Genomic DNA, 26,206 nt, shown 5'->3' with positions numbered 1-26,206 from the left:
AAGAGGAAGGATATGCTTAACCTCACAATGAGCTAGCAATAAGATGGTTTAAATTCACTTTTGGCAAAATCGAACTTAAGATCTCTCACTTACAAGTGAAGAAGAATACCACTAGACCGTAGTACTAAGTGGCAAACCTTTTGTTAAATGTAGTGGAGAAATTATGGGTATTTAATCAAGTCAATGTTGTAATTGGGCTGTTTGTAAAACACCAAAATTAGATAAAAGTATAATAAAAATGGATAATAATAGCCAAAATTAGATATAGCAAGCCCCATGTCGAACTAACATGTCATTTGGTGAAAATTTAAACGTACCGAACTGATATTAACCACCCCAAAAAATAACATCCCTTTGATTTTGATACTACGAGAGGCCGTTGTACATTTAGATTTGCTCGTTCAACGATAATTTACCAAAAACTGGATAACTGCAAGCACATTATATGTGCATATTTGAGTAGCAACAATGCGTAAGGGCCTGGAAACAAACATCACCCTTTCACAGACGAAGGACTGACAATTAAACGTAGCATGCTGTGACTCCGCCGAGATTCCATTATACTAACACCCTCCATACTCGGCCAAAAATGCAAAGCGGAACTGCGACACCAGTTGAATTATCAAGACGCCGAAGAAACATGAAATAAACAGGGTAATGAATAGAGCATAGTAACATAACATTTGTACCTGAAAAAAGAGAATGAAGCATAGTACCATACCATCTTGTGGATTAATCAATCATCCAGGTAATAATAGGACCCAGCTGCTTTTTGTTCCCTATCTTTCGTCGACTCCAATTTGTTGATTCTTGGGCGATAGTTAGTCGGGTCACGCCTAAATGTGATATCAAGATGCTGCATGCATGCATCATTTTGAAAAAAAAAAATCAATGAAAAGAGCAAAATTAAATTCTTATCATCACACAATAAAATAGTCGCAGTCCAAAACAATCGAGTGGAATGAAGAAGTTGCAAGACTTACAGATAAGAAGAGATTCATCCCAGTCAACAATGACTGCGGAGCATTTGCAGTACAATCAATTGATGCCTGCCCCTCATAGACAATAACCCTATCGGCCAAGTAAGTAGCCATGATAAAGTCGTGTTCAACGATGAATGCTGTTTTCTTAGCATGTAGGATAAACCTCTTTATGACTTTAGATGCAACAATACGCTGCTCAGAATCAAGATATGCACTCGGTTCATCTATAAGATATATATCTGCAGGCTGCATTAAGTAAATAGAGATGTGGATTAGAATGAGTCCGTGACAGGTGATTCGCATGCATCTTCACCAGCCAGAACAACGGAAAAACTATAATTCATGGCCTTCCCAGTGCCAAACGATAAAAAGATTAAAAAGAGTGAAACTGTTATTGTGAACATGTAATCACTAGATACAATGTTACCTTTAAGGCAGAGGATAAACAAATGTATGGCAACATTGGCAAGGACAAAAAATTCTTTTAGGATTTTAGAGCACAAACCTAGGAATGACAGATGGTCATGCTATATGGCCAAACGTGTTCAAGGATGGAAAAATCTAAAGCAAGTAGAGAATTCCCTCCTACTCAAGATGCATCCACGGAAACAAATATAAGGGGTAGCATAAAGTGTTGAAAATGATTCATTTAGACACACAAAGGCCCATTTATTAATTCACATCAGAACCCTATCTCTCCCTTCCTATGAAAGGCTGATATAAGGGAAAAATAAACACAACTTCTGATTTTCAAAGCCAGTTGAACCTTGTGACCTTTCACCAAGTAATTCAACTTAACTACCAAATCATTTGTTGAAAAATCACAAATCTACGAAAATAAACAATGCTTATTGAAAACTTTAGGCTTCTAAATTTCATAACCAAGACACAAAAAAGCTTAACGCCACAATGTAACAAAGGAACCCAGCTGAGCAACATTATTCCACTAATCCAATGATTTATAAAAGATGGATAATAATAATCTACCTTCCCGAGGCACAGGCATAATGCAACCCTTTGGAGCTCTCCACCAGAGAGATTCAGAACTTCTTGATCCATTAATTGTTCAATAAGAAGAGGTTTCATCACATCTGACATGAATTGGGGGTGAGTATATGAATCACGAATTTTTGAATGTAACAAGGCTCTGACAGTGGATGGAAACTTTGGGCTGATTTTCTGGGGCTTGTAAGAAACATTGAATTCAGGTATCTCCACATCGGAATCTTCCACAGTATCAGGTTTCAATAGACCAGCCTGAAAATTGGGCATATGCTAACTCAACATCCAAAGCTGCAAAGTAATTATGACTGAAGAAAAATAAGATGAAAAATAAAGAATACCAGCATACGGATGAATGTTGTCTTCCCTGTTCCATTCTCTCCCAGCATTACAATAATCTGAGAATCAGTAAATTCGCCTTCAACCGCACGAAGCCTGAAGTTTCCCTGAGTTTTAGTCATTGATGGGTATTTATATCGTGCATATGTATCGATTTCTTCAGCACTTTCCTGTGGAGTCTCAGCAACCTGGTAAAGACAACAAAGTAAATCACAAAGCAATGATAAGTCAAAGGAGTCTTTCTGATTTTTCCAGTTGCAAGTCAAAAAAAGAGCATTTCATGGACAAATTTATAATCTTGCCTTGAAGGTCAGAGATACATCCCGGAACCTAAGATTCTCTGTGGGAACAAATCCAGCCAAGAAGATGTTGATTCCTTCTCTAACTGAGAAGGGAAGAGTTACAACTCCATATGCACCCGGTTTCCCATATAAACAGCAAATGAAGTCTGATAAGTAATCCAAGACACTAAGATCATGCTCCACAACAATTACATAGCTGAAAATATAAGAGAATATGACTATTAGTTAAATATGCAGACAATCAAGAAATGGAATCCAACAAAACCATGCAATTCAATTTTGAGGAAAGAAGAGAAAATACGAAATTAAACCTATTAGGCCTGAGCAAAGATCGGACAACTTGGGCAGCTTTAAGCCTCTGTTTGACATCAAGATAACTTGAAGGTTCGTCAAACATATATATCTCTGCATTCTGTATGGCAACGACAGCAATGGCGAATCTTTGAAGCTCCCCACCTGATAAATCCCCTACCTTACGCTCTATAACCTGGTTCAGCTCAAGATCAGCACATAATTTTTCCTTCATATCCCTCTCATCTTTCTGACTGAGCACCTCCCCAACATTCCCTTGAACTGCTTTTGGAATGTGATCAACATACTGGGGCTTTATAATGGCCTGTTAAGTAAAAAGAATATTAAGCAAATTAGCAAGAAGAACAAATATAACATGAGACAATATACTGGTTAGAGACAAGAAAAGATGGCCAAGATATACCCACAACACAACAGGCAAAATTATATTCATTTAAAAACTAAACTCATTTCCAATTTAGTACAAAAGGTTATGGACAGCAAAATTAAATGGTACCTTCAAATTATCTTCTAGGATACGGGTGAAAAAATTCTGCAACTCAGATCCTCTAAAGTAGGTCAAGATTTCCTGCCAATCTGGAGGATTCTGCAAAAATAAAAATAAAAAAAACCATCTAGATGAGATAATCGAAGAATGCACCAAACAAGTTTGAAACATAATAAACTTGTCAAAGAAGGGGAATTTGTGTAAGGAGTCTTACTTTGAAACGACCTAAATTTGGTTTCAACTTTCCACCCAAAACTTTGAGGGCAGTTGACTTCCCAATGCCGTTTGTTCCAACCAAACCAAGAACTTGACCTGGCCTAGGGACTGGTAACCTGAAATTACAAAATTTATGTCATCCCAAACCACATAAATGCTCAAACGATCACTTCCCGATAATGTGGTAAGGAGCTAACCTGTGTAGCTTGAAAGTGTTAGGCCCATAGCGATGGGTTGTATCTTTGTCTAAATCCTTTGGCAAGTTAATGATTTGGATTGCTTCAAATGGGCATTTCTGCATCATCAGATGGTATAGAGTCCAATTAATGCCTTTAAAACACAACTATTTCAGATAAAAAGACAATTGACGGTAACAGCACTTCTTACAGACCTTAACACAAATACCACATCCAATGCACAATTCTTCTGAGATGAAAGCAATCTTGGATGCAGGGGTAACCTCGATACATAGTTTACCTGTATATAGACTGATTAGTAGTGTGTATGTTTGTAGCACTACAGGACAAAAACATAATAATACTAAGTCCGGTTATAATAAAAAAGTGCTCATTCACAGAAAAGCAAACATAGTTGCCACGATAATGCATAACAGGAACTCACGAACAGAAACATTAAATGTATTCGGAGCCGTCTCATATTATGCAAGAGCTCATGCCTGTATTTTTAGTAACCTTTAATACAAGCTTTCCTTGATTTTATCAACCAATAATCTCTTTTAATGGAAAGTTTTGAGCATAATTAAAATTTCTGAGTGTTTCTCCTTGCAGGAGGCATTCCATTACCTTTATTTCCTTTCATCATAAGTAGCTTTCACGACCACATTTGAACACAAATAATATGTCTCAAGATAAATACCAAGTCACATGATTAAAAAAAAAAAAAAAAAAAAAAAGAAAGGGGTGACAAATCCAAGTAATCAAGAACAGTGCATCTTAGAAACCCTATAGAAATATAATAGCAAGATCATAATTCAAGAAACAAGAAAAGATTCTATTGTTTTCATTAAAAATAAAAAACAAAACAAACCATTATCTGAGTAATTCAATTAATCCAGATATTTAATTCCTTTATGATATCAACAGACATATACACACAAATTATTACATAAACAAAATGGAAATGATACAAGTGAGAAGAGGTAACTATAATATACCAGTGATAACAACAGGACAGCTCCTCTTGCATTCCTGGCGGCACTTCTTGGGTTTGCATCTGTCGGAGCTCACAATAGCTATACGGGTCAAACGGTCAGACATCTCCTAATCTTCTTCTATCCACAGTAAATCCACGGATCAAATGAAGCAAAGATCAAATGGACACAGCTGAGCAAGAATCAAACTAGAGGTGCTTACGGGCCGGAAACTAATCAAATTTGGGCAAAACTAAATTTAATGCAAGCTGGCTAGTATATTAATTTTGCAACCAGTCCAACCTAATTTCAGTACCCAAAGCTCAGAAGCAACCCAACATCTAAAACCAAACGCCTGAATATGTTTACAGGTATAAAAAAAATCCCCAATAGCATGAATTTCAACATTACTAAAAATCAAATCCCTAATTTCACCAAAATCCCCAACAATCACAAATTCATAAATCAAGTCCCCTTCTTTACATATAAAAAAAAACCCCAATATCACAATCAAAAGCTGATTCTTTTACACAATTCGAAGCTCAAAGGTGATTCTTTAACACAAATCTCAATCGCAAGCTAAAGAAAGTACCTTGTTTGACAAGAGGAGAAAATGGAGGACAAGCTTGAGTCGGATCAGCTGGCAGCTGCAAGCAGAGGAGTAGTAGAAATACACTGAACACTGAAGGAGAACACGAAGCCGATCAAACTGCGACGGCGACGGAGACTGAGACTGAAAAAGGAAAGCTCGAGAGAGAGAGAGAGAGAGAGAGAGAGAGAGGATAGAGGGCGAGCGACGGTTAAGTGTAGGGAGAGGCAGGTGTGGGAATGGGTTGAGAGTCGGACGGGCGCAGGGAATGGCTCTGTTCATACCCAATTATTGACTGTTCACACCCATAAGTTAAAAAAAAAAAAAAAAAAATTTACTTTTTCGTATATTTTCTAAAATCTTTGAATTTTCTTGTTTTTTTATTTTTGGTAAAAATCTCTTCTTTATATATTTTCTAGAATCTATGAATTTTCTTATTTGATTAACTTAAGACATATTCTTTGGTGTAAAATTCAAATTTTAGGTTCTAAATTTATCTTAACTTGCTCTAATAGTTGGGGCAAATATGAGGTTTAACACAAAACTTATTTCTTGGACAAATTTAATCCAAGATTCCCCTGAGTTAGTGGGGCTGATCCACCATATATGTATATTTTTTTTAAGTTTTGTATTTATAAATTTATTGAATCTAACTATTAAAATCTAATATGATCAAATCAAATGTAAAAAAATGATCTAACGGTCTAAATTTAAATTCAACGGCTAAAGTAATTAAAAAAAAAGTCTTTTATGTGTTTCAAATTATTTTCATAATGTTCCACGAGTTTCATAGTGTCAGTTTAGTGATTTTTCAATATATATCAGAATCTAAATATTTTTAGGCCAAAATGTTCATAAAATTAAATTATGATAGTCTACATAATTTTTTTTAAGTTACTTTAAGGAAAAATTATCCTAAATTCATTCTTTAATCATCTTGAGCTAAAAATTTAACCTATAAGGGTTGGAGGAGAAAAACCATTTCTCGATTAAAACCTAAATTTTCTAGGTTTTAACCCAATGATTGGAAATGATCTAAAAGAACACTAGAATTTGAATTTGAATATGGAATTTGTTATTTTTAAACTCTCACGCATAGAAATTAGAAAATGACATCTATTTACATAGAATTTAAACTTGGAGATTGAAGGTCCCAAATTCCAAGTTTTTTTTCCATGCATAAATTCTAAATTTCTATGTTTATGAATCCAAACAAGGAAATTGGTGCATGTCAATTTATAAATTAGGATGTTTGTCTAAATTTCAAGTTTATTTCCCACATCCAAACATAGTATAACACACTCATCAGTATGTCTAAACCCTTACTCCACGTATGCATGTAACAAGTCCACCTCTATACAATATTCAATCTTGATCTCCTGCACATTTTTTCTTTAATGAAACGATAGTAGATTCTCATTCATAAAGAAAAGTCATTACAAAGGCCAATTAAGGCAAGGGAAGTCATCAAAGAGGGTGTCCATAATTATACTTAGTGGGTGATCCAACCAAACACAATCATGGCAAACCGTAAAACCATACCTAGCTAAACAATGGGCAACCTCGTTGGTTTGGCGGCATGAATGGGAAGAAGAAACTTCAGTGATCGTGGAAATCAAAGCTTTGATATCCTTAATAACCTGTCCAAGTGGGGAAAGATGACGTGAGGAATCCTTCAAAGCTTGAATGATCTGAAGCGAATCAGACTCAAAAAATCATCTTGTGAAAGCCCCTAGAACACACCCAAACCAAAGTCGAACGAAATGCCAATACTTTCGCCTGAATAGGGGGGAGAAGGTATCTCTGAAATTCCCAGCTTTTGCAACCATAAAAGAACCAACAGAGTCTTTGACAACAAGACCAAAGTCCCCAAGGTTTGCAGACTTCTTCCAAGCCCTTTCAATATTCATCTTAAAGAAATTAGGTGGGGGCAGCCCACATGGGAGATGAGAGAAAATGACTAAGGAATGCGTTTGTACTGTGTTGCCCTAGTATGCACAAATTCCAAAGTGATACATTGGGTCACAACCATAATGGGATTGTCCCAAGTGTCTGACCAAAACTTTTGATTTTGAGCACCCCAAATTGCCCAGAGAATCATGAGAGCCAATTTGCAGTTCCTGGATGAGAGTTGATTAGCCATGTCAATAATCCAATCTATAAGAAGAGGGGAGTTGAGGTCTCGTAATGGAACACCCAAATTCAATGCAAGGCATACACATTTAGTGAAAGGGCAGAAGCGTGATAGATGGATAACCGATTCCTCACGGCCATTACACATTACATATGAGAGGCTAAAGGTTATATGGCGTCGAGTGAGATTTGCATGGGTTGGGACGAAGTTATTGCACAATCGTCATACACATACCTTTACCTTCGGTAAAACATGAGATTTCCAAAGCTTGTCCCAGACCATGACAGATAGGGACAAAGATCCTGATAATGAACTGGTGAGCTGAACAATAACCACCCTTGCTAGGTAGTAAACACTCCGAACCGAGAACATGCCGTTCATCTTATGATGCCAAACAAGTGTGTCCGGAGGGGATCAGATGTTGATCGGGATTAAGAAAATGAAATTGAATTCCTCTGAAGAAAAGAAAGAATTGAGTATCTCAGTTCTTCAACCCTTCATATCAGGATCAATTAGATCACAGACCTTTGAAAAACTGCAGTCCGAAGGCTTAGGGGAAAAAGGCTGGAAGGTTGACTATAAAAGGATCTATGAATCTTCCCAAATATAGATTGAGCTTCCCTCCCTAACCTGCCAGCGACAACCCCGAGAAAGGATAGTCTGACTAGTACAGATGTTTTTGTAGTAAAAGGAAGCATCACTACTAACCCGGGCATCGAGGACATAAGTGTTAGGAAAATACTTAGCCTTCAACACTTAGGGCCACTAGTGAAGTTGGGTAGGAAAGAATCCTCCACCCTTGTTTGGTAAGCATTCCTAAATTGAAAGCGTAAAGGTTGCGAAACCCAAGCCCACCCTCATTCTTTAGCGTGCACAGTTGATTCCAAGAACACTAGTGTATCTTACGTTCCCCTTCATCCCCATTCGATCAGTATGACACAATGAGTTTTTTTAAATCCTCACATAAGTAGTTAGACACTAGATAGCAACACATGGTAAAAACAGGGATAGCTTGGGCCACCGTTTTTACCAAGATTACTTTCCTGCTATACTAAGGAGTTTCCCCTTCCAGTTTTGAAGCCGTTTCCATAACTATTCCTTAATGTACCCAAAGCAATTGTTGCGGTTTCAGCCCACAAGGGTGGGCATGCCCAAATATTTCTCATGTTGGGAGACACATCGAACACCTAGGATTAGATTCAACCAATTCTTCATAGGAGGTTTAACATTCTTGCTGAAGCACACCTTACTCTTGCTCAAGTTTATTTTCTTCCTAGATGCTACTTCATAAGCACGGAGGGCGTTCGTAACATGGATACACTCAGATGCATTGGCCGGACAAAAGAACCAGGCATTATCAGCAAATAGGAGGTGACTAGAGGTGGAGCTCCAGAGCAAATAGGCACGCCCTTGATTAAACCATCAACTTCAAGTTTTGCAATTTGGGTAGAGTGGCCCTCCTCACATAGAAGAAATAGGTAAGGGGAGAGATGATCGACTTGGTGAAAACCCCTAGATGGATGAAGATAGCCCATCTGGCAGCCATTAATAATGAATGAATATAACAAGGATGAGACACAAACCATCATCAGCTCTACCCATTTATGAGAAAAATCGAGTTTCATAAGAATTCCCCGAAGGTAACCTCAGTCAATCTTGTCATAGGCCTTGCATATATCTAATTTTAAAGACATAAGGACGTTGTTGGCTCACCGTCGTTTGAAGATGTGGTTGGAAACTTCGGCAACCAAGATTATATTGTCAGAGATATTTCGTTCGAGGATGAAGGCGCTCTGGTAAGGGGAGATAATGTTGGGTAGTATGACCTTGAGCCTATTAGCCAAGACTTTGGAGGCAATGTTGAACTGGGCATTGCAGAGGTTGATAGGCCTCAAGTGTGTCATGTTTTCAGGGTTTTTTTGCTTGGGTATAAGTGAGACCGGAGTAAAATTAATCTACTTTAACAACTTGCCCGAGAAAGGAATCCTAAAACAACATTCGAGACGCCATTTCCCACCACATGCCAAAATTGTTGGTAGAAGAAAGTCGTCCCGTCCGGGCTTGGTGTTGTAGAAGGGTCCATTTGGAACAGTGCAATCTTCACTACCTTTTCACAAAAAGTTTTGATCAAGGGATTGATTCATTTGAGCCATGACCCTGGGCTCAAGGGTATTGAGAATTGGGTCGCAGTTGATTGGTCCAGCAGAAAAGAATAAATTCTCAAAGTAATTAAGAACGTTCTTTCAACGTTCCTGTCGCCATAAACTCATACTCCGTTGTCACTTTTGAGTCGGTTGATGTGATTTTTAGCTCACCTGTAGTTAGCCCAACAATGGAAGAAGGTCGTGTTTCTATCCCCGTCATGAATCCAAAGCACTGAGATTTTTGGCGCCAACAGGCTTCTTCTTGGCCCAATCTTCTGCACCTTATTTTAAAAGAAAGAACGGATGAGAATTAACTAGAATATTTAATTAAATCTTAATTTTTTAGTTGTGAATAAAAACATGCGGGAAAATTTCCAATATTCAAAACTACTTTCTCTATTTGGAGGTTGGCTTCCTCCGAGGATATGGCGATGGCGGCGATCTAGTTTATGTTGCTTGAGATTAGGGTTTTTTTTGTTTGTTTTTTCAGCCTTCGGGCCTAAGCTTATGTGGGCCTTCCGTTGTATCTTGGGTTACGGCTCTCATTTTGCTTGGACCTAATTTTACTTTATCTGTTGTTGTTTACTGACTCTTTTTTAGCCTTGTACTAGTTTTTAATATAATGGAAGTTCTCTTCTTGATAAAAAATTATAAAAAAAAATTATACATTGGCTAATTTTGATGATCCTATATGTTGTGTCCCTTATGAGTTTAGTTTATGCAAGCACCATATTTTGCATCTATGGTTTGATTTATTGGAACTTATTCATAACTTTTGTGCTCATTATGTGAACAAGATAAATGCAAGCACTTTGGATGAGAGGTTAGGATCGAGGTAATTTCAGGGTGGATTGGATTGGAAACAACGTTTCTGAATTCCAATTTAAAATTTCAAAATTGAATTGGATTAGATCAGAATTTTCAATTCCTCTTTTAGTGATTATTCATCTACAAGGCTTCTACATACCATAAGTGACACCTAGCAATATGTCATGGCTACCCAAGCTAATCAGAAGAGGTTGGAGAACCTATTCAGTTTGGGATTACAATGCAATACAGACTTTCTCTAAGCCAATACTCTTCATCACATTGTTTGGTTGATAGTTAATTCATGTTTACCATCCAATGTGATTCTCTTGTATATATGATTACCTTGAATATGATTTGGAATGACTTCCTAAATCCCACTCATACTCTGACCAGAGATTCTTAATCATATCATAAAGTATTTCCCCTCAGCAGTTTAAAGGTTAGATATTCGTTGTTGTACATTCATATACCCACATGACAAAGTAGCTTCACCCCAACGATATCGTAGACATCCTCAAAGGGAATGTCTTTAACATAGTCAAAGACTAAGGACCTAACCGCAAGACAATTACGATATCTCTAGTCAAATGACTACTTTGCAGTATCCTAAATATGAGTTCTCATGTGACATAAGTATGAGCACTCCTTGTTGATCACGTTCAGTTGACTCACTCTTTTTTAAGTACCTACATACTTGTCTTGGTGTCATTCACACCAATGAATCAAGACCAGTTACTCTCCTGAAAGAGAAGACATAACATATACTAATCTATTTGATGTCTAATTGGCAATCCTATGAACATGAACGTTTACAATATGTATATGAAAGAGAAATGTCTCATGAATCTAACTTCTTTATATCACATTCTCTTAATTTTATATTCTTTGGACTTATCATTTAAGTGTATAACAATTAATGAGACAGCTTTAAATAATAATTTTTGCCCTTGCATTAAACTAGATTAGTTTAATATGTGAAATATTCATAATGTATCATCTCATGATTGGCTTTAGGGGCACATTTTCAACATGTACCAGATTCAAAAAAGTAAACATAAAAATCGAAATAGTTTCCACAATTATCAACATTGGAACATTTCATTTGTACTCCAATCGTGCCTCTTGAGCGTGTTCACTGTAAAGCATTAAGTTGAATCGAAGTAGACAATCTTGTTACAGTTTAAATATTGAGGCTAATTGTCACTTAGTACTACAGTCAAATAGTATTTCTCTTCACTTGTAAGTGAGAGGTCTTAGGTTCGATTCTCGCCAAAAGGCGAATTTGAACCACATTATTGCTAGACCATTGTGAGACTTAACTCACTTTCCCACCCCCTTAGTTTAGCTCACTCCCCCACCCTGTTAGTGTAAATATATATCTTGAGGCCAATTAATTGGTCATGCATGATTTTTCATTACAAATTCATTGAAATAGTTTAGCACAAGAGTTATGCATCTAGGATGATTGGAATTTTGTTTTGTTATTAAATTATTTACTTGCTCAAACTATGAATAAGCCGGAATAATCAAGGAAATTTTGGTTGCTCAAACTATGATTAAGCCGGAATAATCAAGGAAAATTTGGTAGGGCAGTCACGCCACTCTCATAAATGGTGAGATTTTGTACATTGAGAGATTATTTCAGTAAAGTCTGTTCTGCCTAACTATTTAGTTGGTCATGCTATCATACTCAAGTTTCTCTCTTTGGTATGGACATTGGGCATGCATCATCATTTGCTAAAAACCAGTGAGAAATTAATCAGATACATAGTGGGTTTATAAGCTAGAATAATCAAGGAAATTTTGGTAGGGCGGTTACGCCACTCTCATAAATGGTGAGACTTTGTACATTGAGAGATTATTTCAGTAAAGTCTGTTCTGCCTAACTATTTAGTTGGTCATGCTGTCATACTTAAGTTTCTCTTCTTGGTCTGGACATTTGGCACACATCATCATTTGCTAAAAACCTAGTGAGAAGTTAATTAGATACAGAGTGGGTTTGTAGTTCTAGTAAGACATCTAACCCTAGATTCAAGATATTGTGTTGATTCTCCTTCTCCAATATCACTTCTACAGAAAAGCACAATAGCCTGAATCTAATAGAAATAAGTTGTAGAGTGATAAAGGTTACGAAAAAAAAAAAAACCCTAAACTTTTGGGAAAAATTAATCGTAAATTAGATAAACACCGTAACACCCTAACAATTCATATGGAAAATCTTCAAAATTAATTTAAGTAATTTATGCCTTCCATTGCCTTCAATCAAATCTTTCCTCAAATTTTTGAAACTTTGACAAAAGAAAGTAGCCGTTATATTGTTTCCAACATTAGACAAATTTACCACCGTAAGCATTCGTGATTGAATTGAAAATATTCAAACGGATCTATGAACACCTAATATATATATATATATATATATATATATATATATATATATATAAACAAAATCTTTGACAAATATTACAAAATCCCTCAGAAAATTTCGATTTCCTCGAAATTTTGAGAAGCAAAATCTTTTGTTTAGATTCTAAACAATCGCTTTGTGGAAATCTAAGGACCTCTAATCCAACGAGATGTGCAGCTTGCAGATTTTTGCGAAGAAGATGCCCTCAAGATTCTGTTTTGGCACCCTATTTTCCCTCCTCCAATCCTGAGAGATTTTCTTGTGTCCATAGGATCTTTGGTGCCAGCAACATTACCAAAATGCTAGAGGTAATAACCAATTAAATAAGATAATGGTTGCCGTTGATTAAGTAGCTTTATTTATACAAGCGATACTCTAATTTGCACATATTTTTTCTAGCCAATGTCGCTACACTCACATCGAGTGCATTTGTTTAATCTTGAGTTAGTTGTCTCAACTATTATTAATCATTTGTGTAAGGTGAAATTAAATCCAAACACAATTTTTTTTGGTCAATTAATCCAAACACAATTTGGAAGCACTACAAATTGTTCAGCATACCAGTTGTATACAACCGTCTTCTTTTTTTTTTCAATGAGTGGAAGAAGAGAAATTCGAACTTGGGACCTTTATGAACATGTTTACAAGTAATGTCTATGTGTTTACCTTAATCCCAATTCAAAGGTTGAGCCATAAAGGGACCAGGATGGTTTCAGGCACATTTGGACATTTTTTTCACAAAAAAAAGTTTAATGTAATGTTTATGATTTTTCAAGGTTTTTCGTAGGCTCAGGGCCCAATCCGATGTTTTTTACTTTAATTTTTTTCATCGGGTTTGATTTGAGGTTGGTGACTCCTATGAAGTTTAGGCAATCTGTTGCTTGTGAGCTTTGAGGAGTTCATCTGGGGAGCACTGGAGGGAGAGAGGAAGAAAATCAAAGAGGCTTGGAGTTTAGGTTTAAGGAGAGGATGATGAAGATGACATGACACCAAACCAAACTCAAATGACATTGGTCGTTTGCTCCACTCATAGGCTAAAATTCTAGCTACGCCATTGCCCCAATTAGTCGAAAATATGAGAAATAATTGAAAACCTTGTTTCTTATTTTTCAGATATACGAGTATAGAATGTGTTACTAATCTTAATTAATCGTCTAATTGTATCGTAAATGCAGCAACTTCCAGTCCATTTAAGAGAAGCAGCAGCAGACTCCATGTTCTACGGGGCGTCGTTACGTGTTGACGATCCGATTTACGGATGTGTTAGAATCATTTCTCAGCTGCAACACCATATATTGGAGGCTCAATCTGAGTTACTCAAGACCAACGGTCAAATAGCATCCAACATTGCACAACACCAACTGCACCAGCAGCAGCAGCAGCAAAATGCTGTTCATGGTGTTAGTTACCTACCAAGACCAGCAGATCAGTGAACCTTCGGGGCTCAGCTCGGACATGCAAGCTTTCGCAAATGACTGTTACCTTCACCCGTAGAGATGTGCAAGTTTTCAGACGCAAGCTATGCCAGTTAGCTATAGCAATGTGCTGACCTCTTGCATTTAAGTTCTAATTCTTCTGCCCAAAGATTAGAATAGCATAGAATACCATCTTTGCACAAACATAAGGGCTTAATTTGTTAAGTCCAATGGTTTAATTTGAATTCTTCATTTGATTGATAAAATTGCTCAAGAAAATTTGAAAATTGTTGAGAGCAGCGTTCTATGTACACTTGGCTAAAAAATTACATGGCAAATTTGCCAATTGGATATACAAATCTGCGCCGACCCAACTCTTAGAAAAGCCATAGAAAATAGTGCAAGGGCATGCCATACTATAACCATCCCCATACGCCGGATTGAAGCCTTTCCGGCAAAAAAAATGAGAGATCTCTATTCTCGCGTGCCCTGAGAGACGAGGGGGAAAAGCCCGGAAGGGCATTTCCGTGGAGAAGGATGTAATCCGTCTTGGCCAAATGCCAATCCTCCTAGTTTGAAAGATCAAATGAGTTGAGTTTTGAGAAGGATAACCATTGATTTTCCTCATTTATTTCTCGTAGTAAGAAGAAACTCGGATGCCTAGCGTGATCCTTGCAAGTTTCGAAGATATGGAGACTGATGGTTTGATAGCATGTGTACAGAACACAACTAGGGAGATGAGCATTAGGTATTACGATTACGAGAATTTCTGCACCGCTGAATAGGCCGACTGAAGTACTGGGAGAACGGAGTCCTTGGGACCGGAATTAGTTTTCCAATAATAGCAAGAGGCCAACTGTCGGAACATAAAGTCAGTTAAGTACCGCGATTAGGCAAATATAAATTGCAAAACAGAATGACTCGCATATTTTATGAAACTGATTTCGTTACTTCCACTTGTGGTTCTTAAGCTTTAGCCAAACTTCATCCAGTTAGAAAAAAAACATAAGGAATCATCAAGTTAACGTACCTGACAATGGCAATTCCCAAGCATATGAGCCATTGCTGCCATGATAGTCTAACCGTTTTTGTAAATTTTCCGAGGAACATGACGATGATTATCTGAAAATAGAGTTATACTCAGTAATTATATATGGTAAGAACCCGAAACCAAAAATATAAACGCAGAAGCCTCTCACCTGAAGTACAAATGTAATTCCTATTATTCCCATGAAGAGGTAGTTTTTGGTCACTCCAGTGAAGACATTTATTTCTTCAGGCTTTCGAGCATTGAACTCGTTGAAAATCTGTAAGAAGTAAACATAAGCGTTGGAACAAATTACTAAACCAGCTTAACTAAACAATTGAAACGCAACTCCTAATCGTAATTCACATAGCTATTTTCAAGTCCTATACTTACTTGACAAAAGACGAATGCATTGAATATGACAGTATTCTTCACACCAACGGCATGCTTTGGGACATCCTGCTGCAGACCAAGAATGCTATTTCCCAAAAAGTTGAGGACAAGGAGGACGGTAACTTGATACATTGCCTGTGCCAAGTAAAAATGATGAAATTAGACAACAGAGTGATACAATGTTAATTTATGCTTCTTCAACTGCGATGTTAGTAACAGTGCCAATGATAATCGAAAGAGAGGAGATACCTGAATGAGTAGGTTCCTCCACATGATGTTCGTTATAAGAGGTGCCCTGAGAAACAAATATCAGATTATTACTTCACCTCATCGAAATCTAGCATACAACAAGAATTTGACTTTGAATAGTATCAAAGTATATCATTGCTCGCTAATCACACGATTTCACACCTTCGGCCAACTGGTGTTCTATGCATAAGGTTGTCTGTAGGTGGTTCGGTAGCCAACGCAAGTGCTCCTAGAGTATCCATGATCAAGTTAACCCACAGAAGCTGGACAAGGAACATGAAATAAATTATTAGAAGAAAGATGACAGAGAAAAGTAATGAGCCTAAACTGCAGAGGATTCTTTCACTCATCTTTGTTCTGGCTTCATATTCCAGATTGTGCAAAATATGCAGTGTAACCCCAAGCCATGACAAATATATATATATATATAGGGGAGGAGGGGAAGAGAGAGAGAGAGAGAGAGATACCTGTACTGCATTTAAAGGAACACGACCAGAAGAGATTGCGGCCACAACATTAATTACAAGAGCGGCAACATTAACAGTAAGTTGGAATTGGATAAATTTCTGAATATTTGCATACACAGAACGTCCCCAGCGAACAACCTACATAAAGTACAAAGAGAAACACTCAGAAGAGACAAAATCACGACTCCAACCCTATTATTGTTTTACATTAAGTATACTTTCTTACCTTTACAACAGACGCAAAATTATCATCCAAGATAACGATATCCGAACTTTCCTTAGCAACTTCAGTTCCTTGAATGCCCATAGAAAGACCAATATCCGCCTAAAATACAAAATGGTAAGGATCTGATCAGCTATAACTAGGAAAAAAGCATGACACTAGGAGAAGGGATGTTGTCAAGGGGAGAATTTTGCCTAGAAAGACGGGTTATCAGGATGTTTAATCTAAATGGCATGAAATGCCAACCACGTGAACATATTAAATTCACAAAGGTGACAAACCTCATGAAGTGCCGGAGCATCATTAGTGCCATCCCCTGTTACCGCAACAACTTCACCCCCCTTACGCAATGCTTGCACGAGCAACAACTTGTCATTGGGAGAAGATCTGCCCATTACCTAAGCAACTAACACGTGACAAAAAGTTCATTACCGTTAGGTACAATCAGAGATATGCAATCTAGAAATAACAGAATTGGCGAGGGTAACAGACTGAAGATCAAAAGCTAATACAAATTATAAGAATTGCCATAATGTAGGAACCGTACTGTTATTTTCTTGGCGAGTTGTTCCCTTTCCCTTTCAGACAATTCACGGAATACTTTTCCTTCAATGATAGTGGGCTCAGTAGCATCTTCAAGTGAAAGTAGTATTCCACACTCTAACGCGATGGCTTTTGCTGTTTGAAGATTGTCTCCAGTGACCATGCGTACCTATAGGTTCACAAAAATGCGATTCATATGGTCATTTTCCAGACGCGAGAACCACCATATAAAATATTTTATAATGTAAATAAGTATACATCATTATGTTTGCAGAAGTGTAACATAAATCAAGATGTTAAAGAACCAATGAGAAAAGTTACCTTGACACCAGCTTCTGTGCATTGTTTCACTGCATCTCTGACACCAGGACGACAAGGATCCTACTCATCGACATACATATTAGCTCAAAGTGAAGTTTGATAATACTTTATATTAAAAGCATGGCCTAAGAATATGGTGCTGTCTATGCCCTAGGCTATCAAAAAGAGATGCTATAAATAACTGCAATGGTTGAGAATTTACTTTGTGGATATGCGTACCTTTATACCAACAATAGCAAGCAGGACAAGGTTATCTTCTGGTAATGCCCATTGACTTAATTGCTCTTCATCGGTAGGAATTTTGTCCAATCCATATGGTCTATATGCAATGGCAACACACCGCAAACTGCTCTCTGCCATGTCACTAATAGCTGTCATGAAAAATTCCTGCAAAGGGATATAACAAGACATCATACACAAATTTCACAGGACAATTTCAAGAGATTAAAGAATATTTCTCATCTTTCTAATAGAAACCTAATTATCAAATGATAGTAAGGGCCCATTTGGATTGAACGAAAATCATATGGGTGTTCATTTTTACGCCCAAGGAGGTAACATGTGGATTTTCTGAACATAAGAGCAATATTTATCAAATTACAACTAAGCAATTTACATTCAAATTTGGATCTTCCATCCAAATGGACCCTAAGAGTTTTGCGCGTATTAATTCTCATCATTACCAGAGTAGAAGTGTCAAATATAGCGCTTATATATATAAATGTCATAATAGATTCTTCATCCATAACTTCCTGGTAGTACGTTCATTTAAGTCAATGAGAAATTCCATTTGTTCCTAGATTTTAATTTCTCAAAAACCGTTCAGAGTATGTGTTTTTTTCTCTATGCTAAGACTTTCTGATTATGTCTTTATGGCTCGTGTTCCCACCTTGTCATCTTTAATATTATGCGAGCAACCATCTGAGTCAAGGTACTCTGTGCACGAGGCTAAAAGTATCTCCGCTGCTCCTTTCCAATGTATATGAACTTTAGAGTCAGCCTGTCACGAAAAGAAAGAAAGTGAAGAAATAACATTAGCATGGGCTTAATCAGGCAAACGAGAGAGAAGCTGTGCACAGAAAAGGTTTAAGGTAGCTCTATTGCTTGTGTGCTTTTATCTTTGGAGGTATTATCATGTATTTATCACTATGTAAGTATATTAATATTGCATTCAAAACATGCATAAAGTGATATTTTCCAGATGAAAAATGCAGAGGGTTAAGGTTATGTAAGGTATCCACAATGCAGTATAATTGACAGGAACTATACGTTTTTGGTCTTATTCCGCATGATAAGTTGATTAAGCATGTATTTGACGAGATGATATACCATCGAGAAAGAAATGATAAGCTAATGGAGTATATATTCAACGATATGGCATAACTTCTGAGTCACTTTAACTAGTTTCGGAAATAAGAATGGCTCACTAAGTTGGGTTGAGAAGTTCTTTACAGTGATTTTGTCCCTGGAACAACTTGATTATGTTAGGTGAACAAGAAACAGTCGCTGTACTTCAAACTTATCAATAATGTTATGCACCACGTGAGGCTTTCCGGATGAACTAAAAGACATCTCACTATGCAAATCCTACTGGGTCTTAATTGATTCTGAAATTGAAAATTTACACCTTTAATTAATCAATTACCTGCTTTACTGCAACACCACCTCGCTTTTTCTCTGAGTTGAAAGGGAAGACATGAAGGACACTAGACTCCGATCTGATAACACCAAACTTCATCCCCAACTGCGATGCAGAATTTGACAACTAAGAAAATCTTCAAATATTGGAGAAACAAGAGTACCAGAATACACTAAAGCACACTTAAAACAAACCTTGAATGCCCAAGAAAGTATAGCCTTTTCCGTAGGAGATCCAGAAATCTCTACTTCACCACCCTGCTAAATAAAATGAATTTTTGTGTTTAAATATTAACATTTAGAATTTGAGAATACCATCAAAGCTTAACAGCTAAGGGAAACAATGTCATCCCCCCCCTTGATAATGCCATGACAACTGAAGAGAAATATTACCATTGGCTCAAATACATTGCCAGTGGTATTCTGCGCAATGCCCTCACTTAACAGACTGGAAACCAGTGGATGCAGCTGTGAGGAATCATCTGGTGGATTTATCTTCTTTCTCCCAACATATGCCTCAACCACAGTCATCTGCCATATCATATATTTTTGTCACTATTTCTATTTTACCAATACATTTTTCAGATCGAAACAACTACATGATACTCAAGTTTCACATGCTGCCCAGTACCCTGCGTTTATAAATTGATGAAAAACAATATTCAGTTTTGAACTTTTGATCATAGAACACACCTGATTTAAAGTCAATGTACCAGTTTTATCACTGCAAATCGTTGTTGCTGACCCCATAGTTTCACAGGCTGACAGTCTACGCACCTGCACATATTTTACTGTTATAAACTAGTTTCACGAGATTTTTACAAACACATTTCCTATTAGAAGCGAAAATATCACAAAAATGAAAACAGAATGATGGTCGACCAGTGAAAGCCAAAGGGCGAAAAGACAAGAAAAATACTTTTTTACATTTAAGAAACCGAAGACACTTACCAATGCCTTATCTGCCATCATTTTCTTCATTGAGTATGCTAGCCTGTCACAGAATTGAAGACAGATGCAAAGTTGATAACAAAAATGAGAACTATATTCGTACATTAAACTTAGATTCCTGTAACTGCAACCCGAAGTAAAAGTGGTGGATGCTACTTACGTCAAGGTAACGGCCAAAGGTAGCCCCTCAGGGACTGCAACAACCACAATGGTTACCTGCACGGTTCTATAGTTTGTCAAAGAAAGGCCTACATATAACCTTAAACCCAATTGATCCGGAAGCTTCACTTACAGCAATCGTGAAAATTTTTACTGCTCCATCAAAAGCTTTGCCAATTCTAGTCTGACCAGCTATAAACTGGACTTTTCCATCTAGATCTCTTGTATTTCCAGTAAAGTATCTAAAATTTTAAATAAAAGCAAGGCTAATAAGATGATAAACAACTCATGTAATATAAAATTTTAATTATTCAATGATCACAATGTTACCTGCCCCAAAGGACGGCAAGCACCAAAACAGCTACTGAAAGCCCAACTATGCCTATAAAAGTTGCAACTCCATTCAAACGCACCTATCACAGAGCACCAAAGATATCGTTGAGCTGTAAATAATGGATTTTCTATAGATTAAACAACCATACTTGTGGAAAAATGAAAAGACCTGTAAAGGAGTTTCTTCACCAGTATCCTCTGAGATGCTTGCCATCAACAATCCCCATTCAGTATTGATCCCAACACCAGTTACCTACAGATAGCCAAAAAGGTGAAGCAACCTGGTGGTGCACATCTTGCGTTTCGAAAAAAGGAGACTAGAAACATGGGATTATAGGGAAAATTCCAGCATCAAAATACAGAGATACGAAACGTATGATTGTTTCAGTCAAGTTATGAAAAGTGAAGTACAATAAATTAATTAAAATTATTTACCAGCATAGTACCCACTCCATCAGCCACTTTACAACCTGACATTAAGAAAGGTGCTTTCTGATCCTTGTGAACCTGAAAGAGATGGCGCTTAAAAATTGTATTGGTAATAGTGATAATTAAATTACTGTATGGTACTGTATAAGCACTCACAATCTTGCTTTCACCAGTCATGCTAGATTCATCGATAGCAAGTGAATGACCAGTGATTAAGATTCCATCAGCAGGGATCTAAGTACGAACAAAATAATTTGGTTACGCACTATCAAATTAATATCCAGTAAAACAAATAAAACATTAAGTACACTCACTTGATCACCTATTCCGAGTGGTACAACATCACCAACCACAATATCAAATATTGAGATCTTTACTGATCTACCGCCTCTCAGTACCTGTAGAAATTTTCATATATAGTCAATTTAGCATCCAGAGAATGAATGGTAACATTCCAAATGTGTAAGAGTGCGCACCTCCAGTTGTATATTTTGCTTTTCCGAGTTAAGATTTTGGAACTGAAGAGATTGCCGATAATCACTAACAGCTGGCAAACAAACAAAAAATGGGACGAGGGGAAAATTAGTCTCATGCTTACAAGATGAGTCTAATTGAAACAAGATCAAATCACAACTACAATATCAATTCCAATACCTGTAACAATTATAACAAGAAACACAGCAAAGAAAATGCTTCCTCCATCATACCATCCTTCCTCCAGACCCTATGAGGATATCAAAATTAAAAATGTAGACGAAACTGTTTTAAAAAAAAAAAAACCATAGAAACAAAAAGAATAGAAATCCAAAACCACGCCCAGATACTTAGACAAACAGGCACCATTTGGTTATAGATAAATGCAAGAATAGAGGGGATGCAAATGATCAAGAATACCTCAGTTTTTATTCCGAGTCCCAATGACACCACTGCAGCTATGATCAAGATTATAAGAGTTAAGTCTTGCCAAGCTTCCCAAAGGAACCTCTGCAGGACAAAGCATAGGAATGAATTCAGTTATTGCAACATGTTCTAACTAAAACCAGAAAATAACAAAAAAGTAACATCTTGTAATTAGATAATATACCAAGAAACTCCGCCCTTTTTTCCGAGGATATGTATTTGATCCAAACACTTCCTTTCGTTTTACTACATCTGTTTCAACCCCATCAATTCCCTTCTCCGCATTCGATTTTAGCAATGCTGATATGCCTTTAACCTAATGAAATGATGATTGTCATATGTATGTAGAGCACACAAAACATTACAAAAACAAGGAGAAACACATGTTCAGTTGCTTTACCCCTCCATATTGCTGTAAAGCGGTAACATTGTTCTCCCTGGTCAATGTAACAAGTTCATCTAGTGCAATTCCATAATCACCACTGGGAGTTGGGGGCGCAACTGTTGTGCCAATCCCTATATCATCCGGGACAAAAGTAAATCATGAAAATAAAACTAAAATGGAATCTTCTGGACAATAATGAAAATACAGCTAGAATTATGTTTAAAGAACTTCTCAACTGTCCAACAATATAACACAAGTTACAGATCCAACGTATATCAAGCCTGACAGAACACAACATGCAATAATGCTTCCCCTTCACAATAGCCCTACCTAATAACTTAAAACCCGAACATGAGCCTATGGGAAAAACTAACGAAAGTACAGATATAAGGTAAGTTATCAGCATCATTCAGAAAGCGGACCAGTATAAAACGTGAGTTTGAGTACTTAAGTGACCATAAAATGCAAAAGCTTCAGTTTCAATAAAGAAGCCCAATAATGTCTATGAAGTCTAACACAACAAATATTGACAAACTAAACTGTGCAAAACCATTTCAACTTTGACAACAAATTAAGACTAATGCTGCAACGAAAGACATTATGGAAATGGTGAAAACTGCTAAATGACATGAAAAATTTGAATAAAACTTAAGAAGAATGCTAAGCAAACCAATAATACGTGGATGAAACACGTAAGCTTCATAAAATAGCATTGTAAATATAAACAACTGGAGGCTAGAGTGAACATTTACCAAGTTCCCGTTCTCCTGCCAATCTGAAAAGCAATGCTGCCTAATATGACAAGTAATCATCAGTCGAACGGATAAAAATAGTTCCAATTACTGAAAAGTTGATTATTGTTTGAAACATTACTCTTATGACTTGTGCATGGGATCTAATCATCCGCCTGCTATTTTCTTTTTCTTCTTCCGCTTTCAAGTCCATAGTGTACCTGAACCGTCTGGAAGCATTTAACACTAGCGCCGCTTGCTGCCAAGAAAGTGATCATAACCAAGCGCAATTGGTAAAATAATCACAATAAGATTATCCACCAAAAAAAAAAAATATGCGTCCCATTTCGACACCGGACACCTTGTTACTGTTCATTTTAACGAAAAACCATATTTTTACACTAAAAAGTCAATCCTGGTACTGTTCATTTTACCCTTTATTTTGTCCTTATCATTCAAACTCAAAATTTTCAAACTATTTTCATTAATTTTCCTAAATTTTTATCGGTTACATTGGAGGGAATCGAGCCTGAAGCTATAGTACCACTTGGGCTAACCCGAAGGGGTTTGTACATTGTTAACATATATTTTTTTTTTGTATGAACGCTTGTGTAATGTGCCCCATTACATTCAACCAATGGCATTTGGCATTATTTTCTTGCATTGAAAAAATTGACTCGATTCGATTCCAATCCAAAATCCAATACGAAATGGACAATGCCGATTCGTGTCCACTTTCAATCAACCAAAAACAATGCTAGCAAGCATCACATTGCAATATTATACAAAAAATTTATGTTGCTGAATACACAAAAGCGACTTTGCTATTTGCAGTGCAAGCAGTGCAATGTGGTTGAAATGTATAATACGTACCCTCCATCTCCTGAGCGTCGCGGGAGGCGCGTTCTTGGTGTGGGCAATGTCGAAGGGATCGGACGGCGCGGCAGCGTCGTCGTCGTCGAACTCGGTCTCCAGTCCCACCCTTTCCCCTCCTCCCCCTCCCCCGGCCTCCATGTCGTGGTGGTTCCGCTCCGACAACGATGTCGGCAACAACCCGTTCGTGGAAGACGACGAACCACGTGACGCGGCCATCTGTCAATCGTCGTACGCTACGAACAAAGAGTTCGATCTCTCTCTCTCTCCCCGCCGTTTTGGCTCGGCCCCGGAGCGTTTCAAACTTGTGCTGGGGCCCACCCACCTACTTTGCCAAAAACCACACCAAACAAAATGTTAAAAAAAAAGAAAAAAAAGGAAGCAAAACTCCCATATAAAAAGAACACAGAAACCAAAGCTGGTTTGCAACACGGCAACAACAACCGTACAGCAGAAGAATTAATGTTCTGTTTTTTTTTCTCGTTTTCAGCGGCGACGCTACTGTTTCTGTTTTCGTGGGTTTTATTTACTAAAAATCGGGGTTTTTTTTTTTCCGGCAAAAAACTATATAAATTTGTCCGCGAATTTAGGAGGATAAATCGGAAACGAGATCTTACGTGTACACGACGCGTACGCCGCATTGCAGGTTGAAGGATAATGAGAGCCAGAGAAGGAGAGCCTTCTCATTTATTCGTTTTGGCTCTCAAACACCGAAAGCACATTTAAATAAAATGTTTTAGAGCCAAACTTTAATAAAAATATAAGTTAATTTTTCAAAAAACACTTTTAAGTGTTTTTAGCAAAGAAGCATTTAACATTGCGCTTTTTCAAAATCCACTACGCTATGGTTGGTGACGATTATTAAGCTCGTAATCAAATTGAGGGGAATTGAATTGAGGGAGAATTGACAATAATGATGTTGAGTCCATATAAGTTGTTTACTAATTCATTTCAATGGAATGATAACTAAGTTGATGACTAAATTGCCCTTATATAAATAAATTATTTTCATGCTAATTAATTAAATTAAATTCTTAATTAAATTTATATAATAAAAATATCTATATAAAAATATATAAATAGGTTATTTATTTATTTATTAAAAATGACATAATGAGTGTCAAATGAATGATAATGTTGGGATAATAAGAAACAAGTGAGAGCATAATAGGAATAAAAGATGCATTCCCGATTCCCTTACCTTCAGGGAATTCAAATACCTCACAAAACTAGGGAATCCCGTTCCTCCAATTTCTGGAATTGGATTCCTTGTTTTGTGTGAGTTCCACCACTTTTTTTATTCCTTAATATTTCGTAAACACTGGAATACTTCATAATTGGAATTCAACTTCCTTTTCTTATTCTGATTACACTTACGTAAACGTGTCATTAAAGAAAACCGTGTGAGAAAAAGAACAAATAATACAAAGCTTTTGGCCATTAGTACTACATGTAGTGATATTTTTTTTTTTCCATGAGCGATAAGTTTTAAGTTCAACCTTCATATTTGATATCAAATTAATATTTATTTATTTTATGGCTTAACTAAATCGCCTGCTCAATATTTTTGTACAAAAAAGAAAGCAGGTAAAATTAGCAGAATACTTTATTGTTATTTTGAATGAAAAATTTGTGCACACTTCCATTTATTTTTGTCGCTTATAATTAGCCCCTTGATTGAATGTGGAAAATATTTTCCAGCTAAATACAGCCCAAAAAGTACGTCTTGCAAATCGGTCCAATCGCACCGACGAAAAGTATGTGGAGCAACCGTTCTTTTTTATATATAGTAGTACGTCTTGCAAATCGGTCCAATCGCACCGACGAAAAGTATGTGGAGCAACCGTTCTTTTTTATATATAGTAGTACGTCTTGCAAATCGGTCCAATCGCACCGACGAAAAGTTTGTGGAGCAACCGTTCTTTTTTATATATAGTGGTATGTCTTGCAATCGGTCCAATCGCACCGAACAAAAGTACCTGTTGCAACCGTTCTTTTTTATAGATAGTGATATGGGTACAAGATTTTCCAATGAGAAACAAAATATGCAAAACATTGACTGAGGTTCACCCAAAAAAAAAAACATTGACTGAGATTCACCGAAAAGAAAAAAACATTGACTGAGATGTCTCATAATCTTAAGTCCAATATATTATATATTACTACATTAAAGCCGCATAATGCGATGACAAACAAGTCATTTTAGAGCAACTCCACTTTTAAAAATGCGTTAGCATCCAATCTATTTAATACACTGAAATAAATAGGGATTGACTTCAATGAATAGTAATTGGTGA

At 36.8% G+C, this 26,206-nt stretch overlaps 2 protein-coding genes across 6 annotated transcripts; both read right to left on the bottom strand.

Moving 5' to 3' along the window:
* Positions 1-277: 277 nt before the first annotated feature.
* LOC103941176 (ABC transporter E family member 2) lies at positions 278-5,652 on the bottom strand. Of its 4 annotated transcripts, none has more exons than XM_048563953.1 (13): positions 5,384-5,652; positions 4,816-4,984; positions 4,033-4,118; positions 3,839-3,936; positions 3,640-3,757; positions 3,435-3,524; positions 2,938-3,242; positions 2,627-2,822; positions 2,327-2,512; positions 1,971-2,240; positions 984-1,229; positions 722-856; positions 278-602 (listed from the first exon to the last, which is right to left on the bottom strand). In XM_048563953.1, the coding sequence occupies exons 2-12, from the start codon at positions 4,916-4,918 to the stop codon at positions 737-739; spliced, it is 1,818 nt and encodes a 605-aa protein (XP_048419910.1). In that variant the 5' UTR covers positions 4,919-4,984; positions 5,384-5,652; the 3' UTR covers positions 278-602; positions 722-736. The 4 variants fall into 4 exon arrangements, with proteins under 4 accessions (XP_048419910.1, XP_048419909.1, XP_009349643.1 ...); XM_048563952.1 differs by having other exon boundaries at positions 690-856; positions 4,816-4,932; XM_009351368.3 differs by having other exon boundaries at positions 4,816-4,932.
* Positions 5,653-14,521: 8,869 nt separating this feature from the next.
* LOC103941177 (calcium-transporting ATPase 9, plasma membrane-type) lies at positions 14,522-24,463 on the bottom strand. Of its 2 annotated transcripts, none has more exons than XM_048563970.1 (33): positions 23,910-24,463; positions 23,179-23,295; positions 23,058-23,097; positions 22,321-22,436; positions 22,105-22,236; positions 21,915-22,004; positions 21,675-21,744; positions 21,497-21,567; positions 21,335-21,418; positions 21,177-21,254; positions 21,027-21,098; positions 20,761-20,844; positions 20,589-20,671; positions 20,392-20,500; positions 20,260-20,315; positions 20,100-20,142; positions 19,842-19,925; positions 19,542-19,679; positions 19,344-19,409; positions 19,156-19,254; positions 18,400-18,510; positions 17,730-17,897; positions 17,511-17,570; positions 17,194-17,358; positions 16,928-17,044; positions 16,650-16,748; positions 16,424-16,561; positions 16,119-16,219; positions 15,957-16,002; positions 15,708-15,842; positions 15,487-15,594; positions 15,318-15,409; positions 14,522-15,143 (listed from the first exon to the last, which is right to left on the bottom strand). In XM_048563970.1, the coding sequence occupies exons 1-33, from the start codon at positions 24,126-24,128 to the stop codon at positions 15,032-15,034; spliced, it is 3,303 nt and encodes a 1,100-aa protein (XP_048419927.1). In that variant the 5' UTR covers positions 24,129-24,463; the 3' UTR covers positions 14,522-15,031. The 2 variants fall into 2 exon arrangements, with proteins under 2 accessions (XP_048419927.1, XP_009349647.2); XM_009351372.3 differs by having other exon boundaries at positions 19,344-19,406.
* Positions 24,464-26,206: the final 1,743 nt, after the last annotated feature.

Source organism: the organism of the source record quoted next, unplaced genomic scaffold (genome assembly GCF_019419815.1).
Source record: "Pyrus x bretschneideri cultivar Hongxiangsu unplaced genomic scaffold, Pyrus_bretschneideri_v1 Contig37, whole genome shotgun sequence".
Classification (NCBI taxonomy): Eukaryota; Viridiplantae; Streptophyta; class Magnoliopsida; order Rosales; family Rosaceae; genus Pyrus; species Pyrus x bretschneideri.
The sequence above is the reverse complement of the archived record's forward strand: the minus strand, read 5'-3'. Positions and strand labels throughout refer to the sequence as shown.

Coding starts and splice junctions, on each gene's coding strand:
- LOC103941176 (XM_048563953.1), bottom strand. CDS start 4,918: ATGTCTGACCGTTTGACCCGTATAGCTATTGTGAGCTCCGACAGATGC. Junction 4,119..4,815: donor CTGTCCTGTTGTTATCACTG/GTATATTATAGT, acceptor GTCTATATACAG/GTAAACTATGTATCGAGGTT. Junction 2,823..2,937: donor TCTTTGCTCAGGCCTAATAG/GTTTAATTTCGT, acceptor TTATATTTTCAG/CTATGTAATTGTTGTGGAGC.
- LOC103941177 (XM_048563970.1), bottom strand. CDS start 24,128: ATGGCCGCGTCACGTGGTTCGTCGTCTTCCACGAACGGGTTGTTGCCG. Junction 21,568..21,674: donor TCTTGTTATAATTGTTACAG/GTATTGGAATTG, acceptor TTTGTTTGCCAG/CTGTTAGTGATTATCGGCAA. Junction 21,255..21,334: donor CACTCGGAATAGGTGATCAA/GTGAGTGTACTT, acceptor GTTCGTACTTAG/ATCCCTGCTGATGGAATCTT.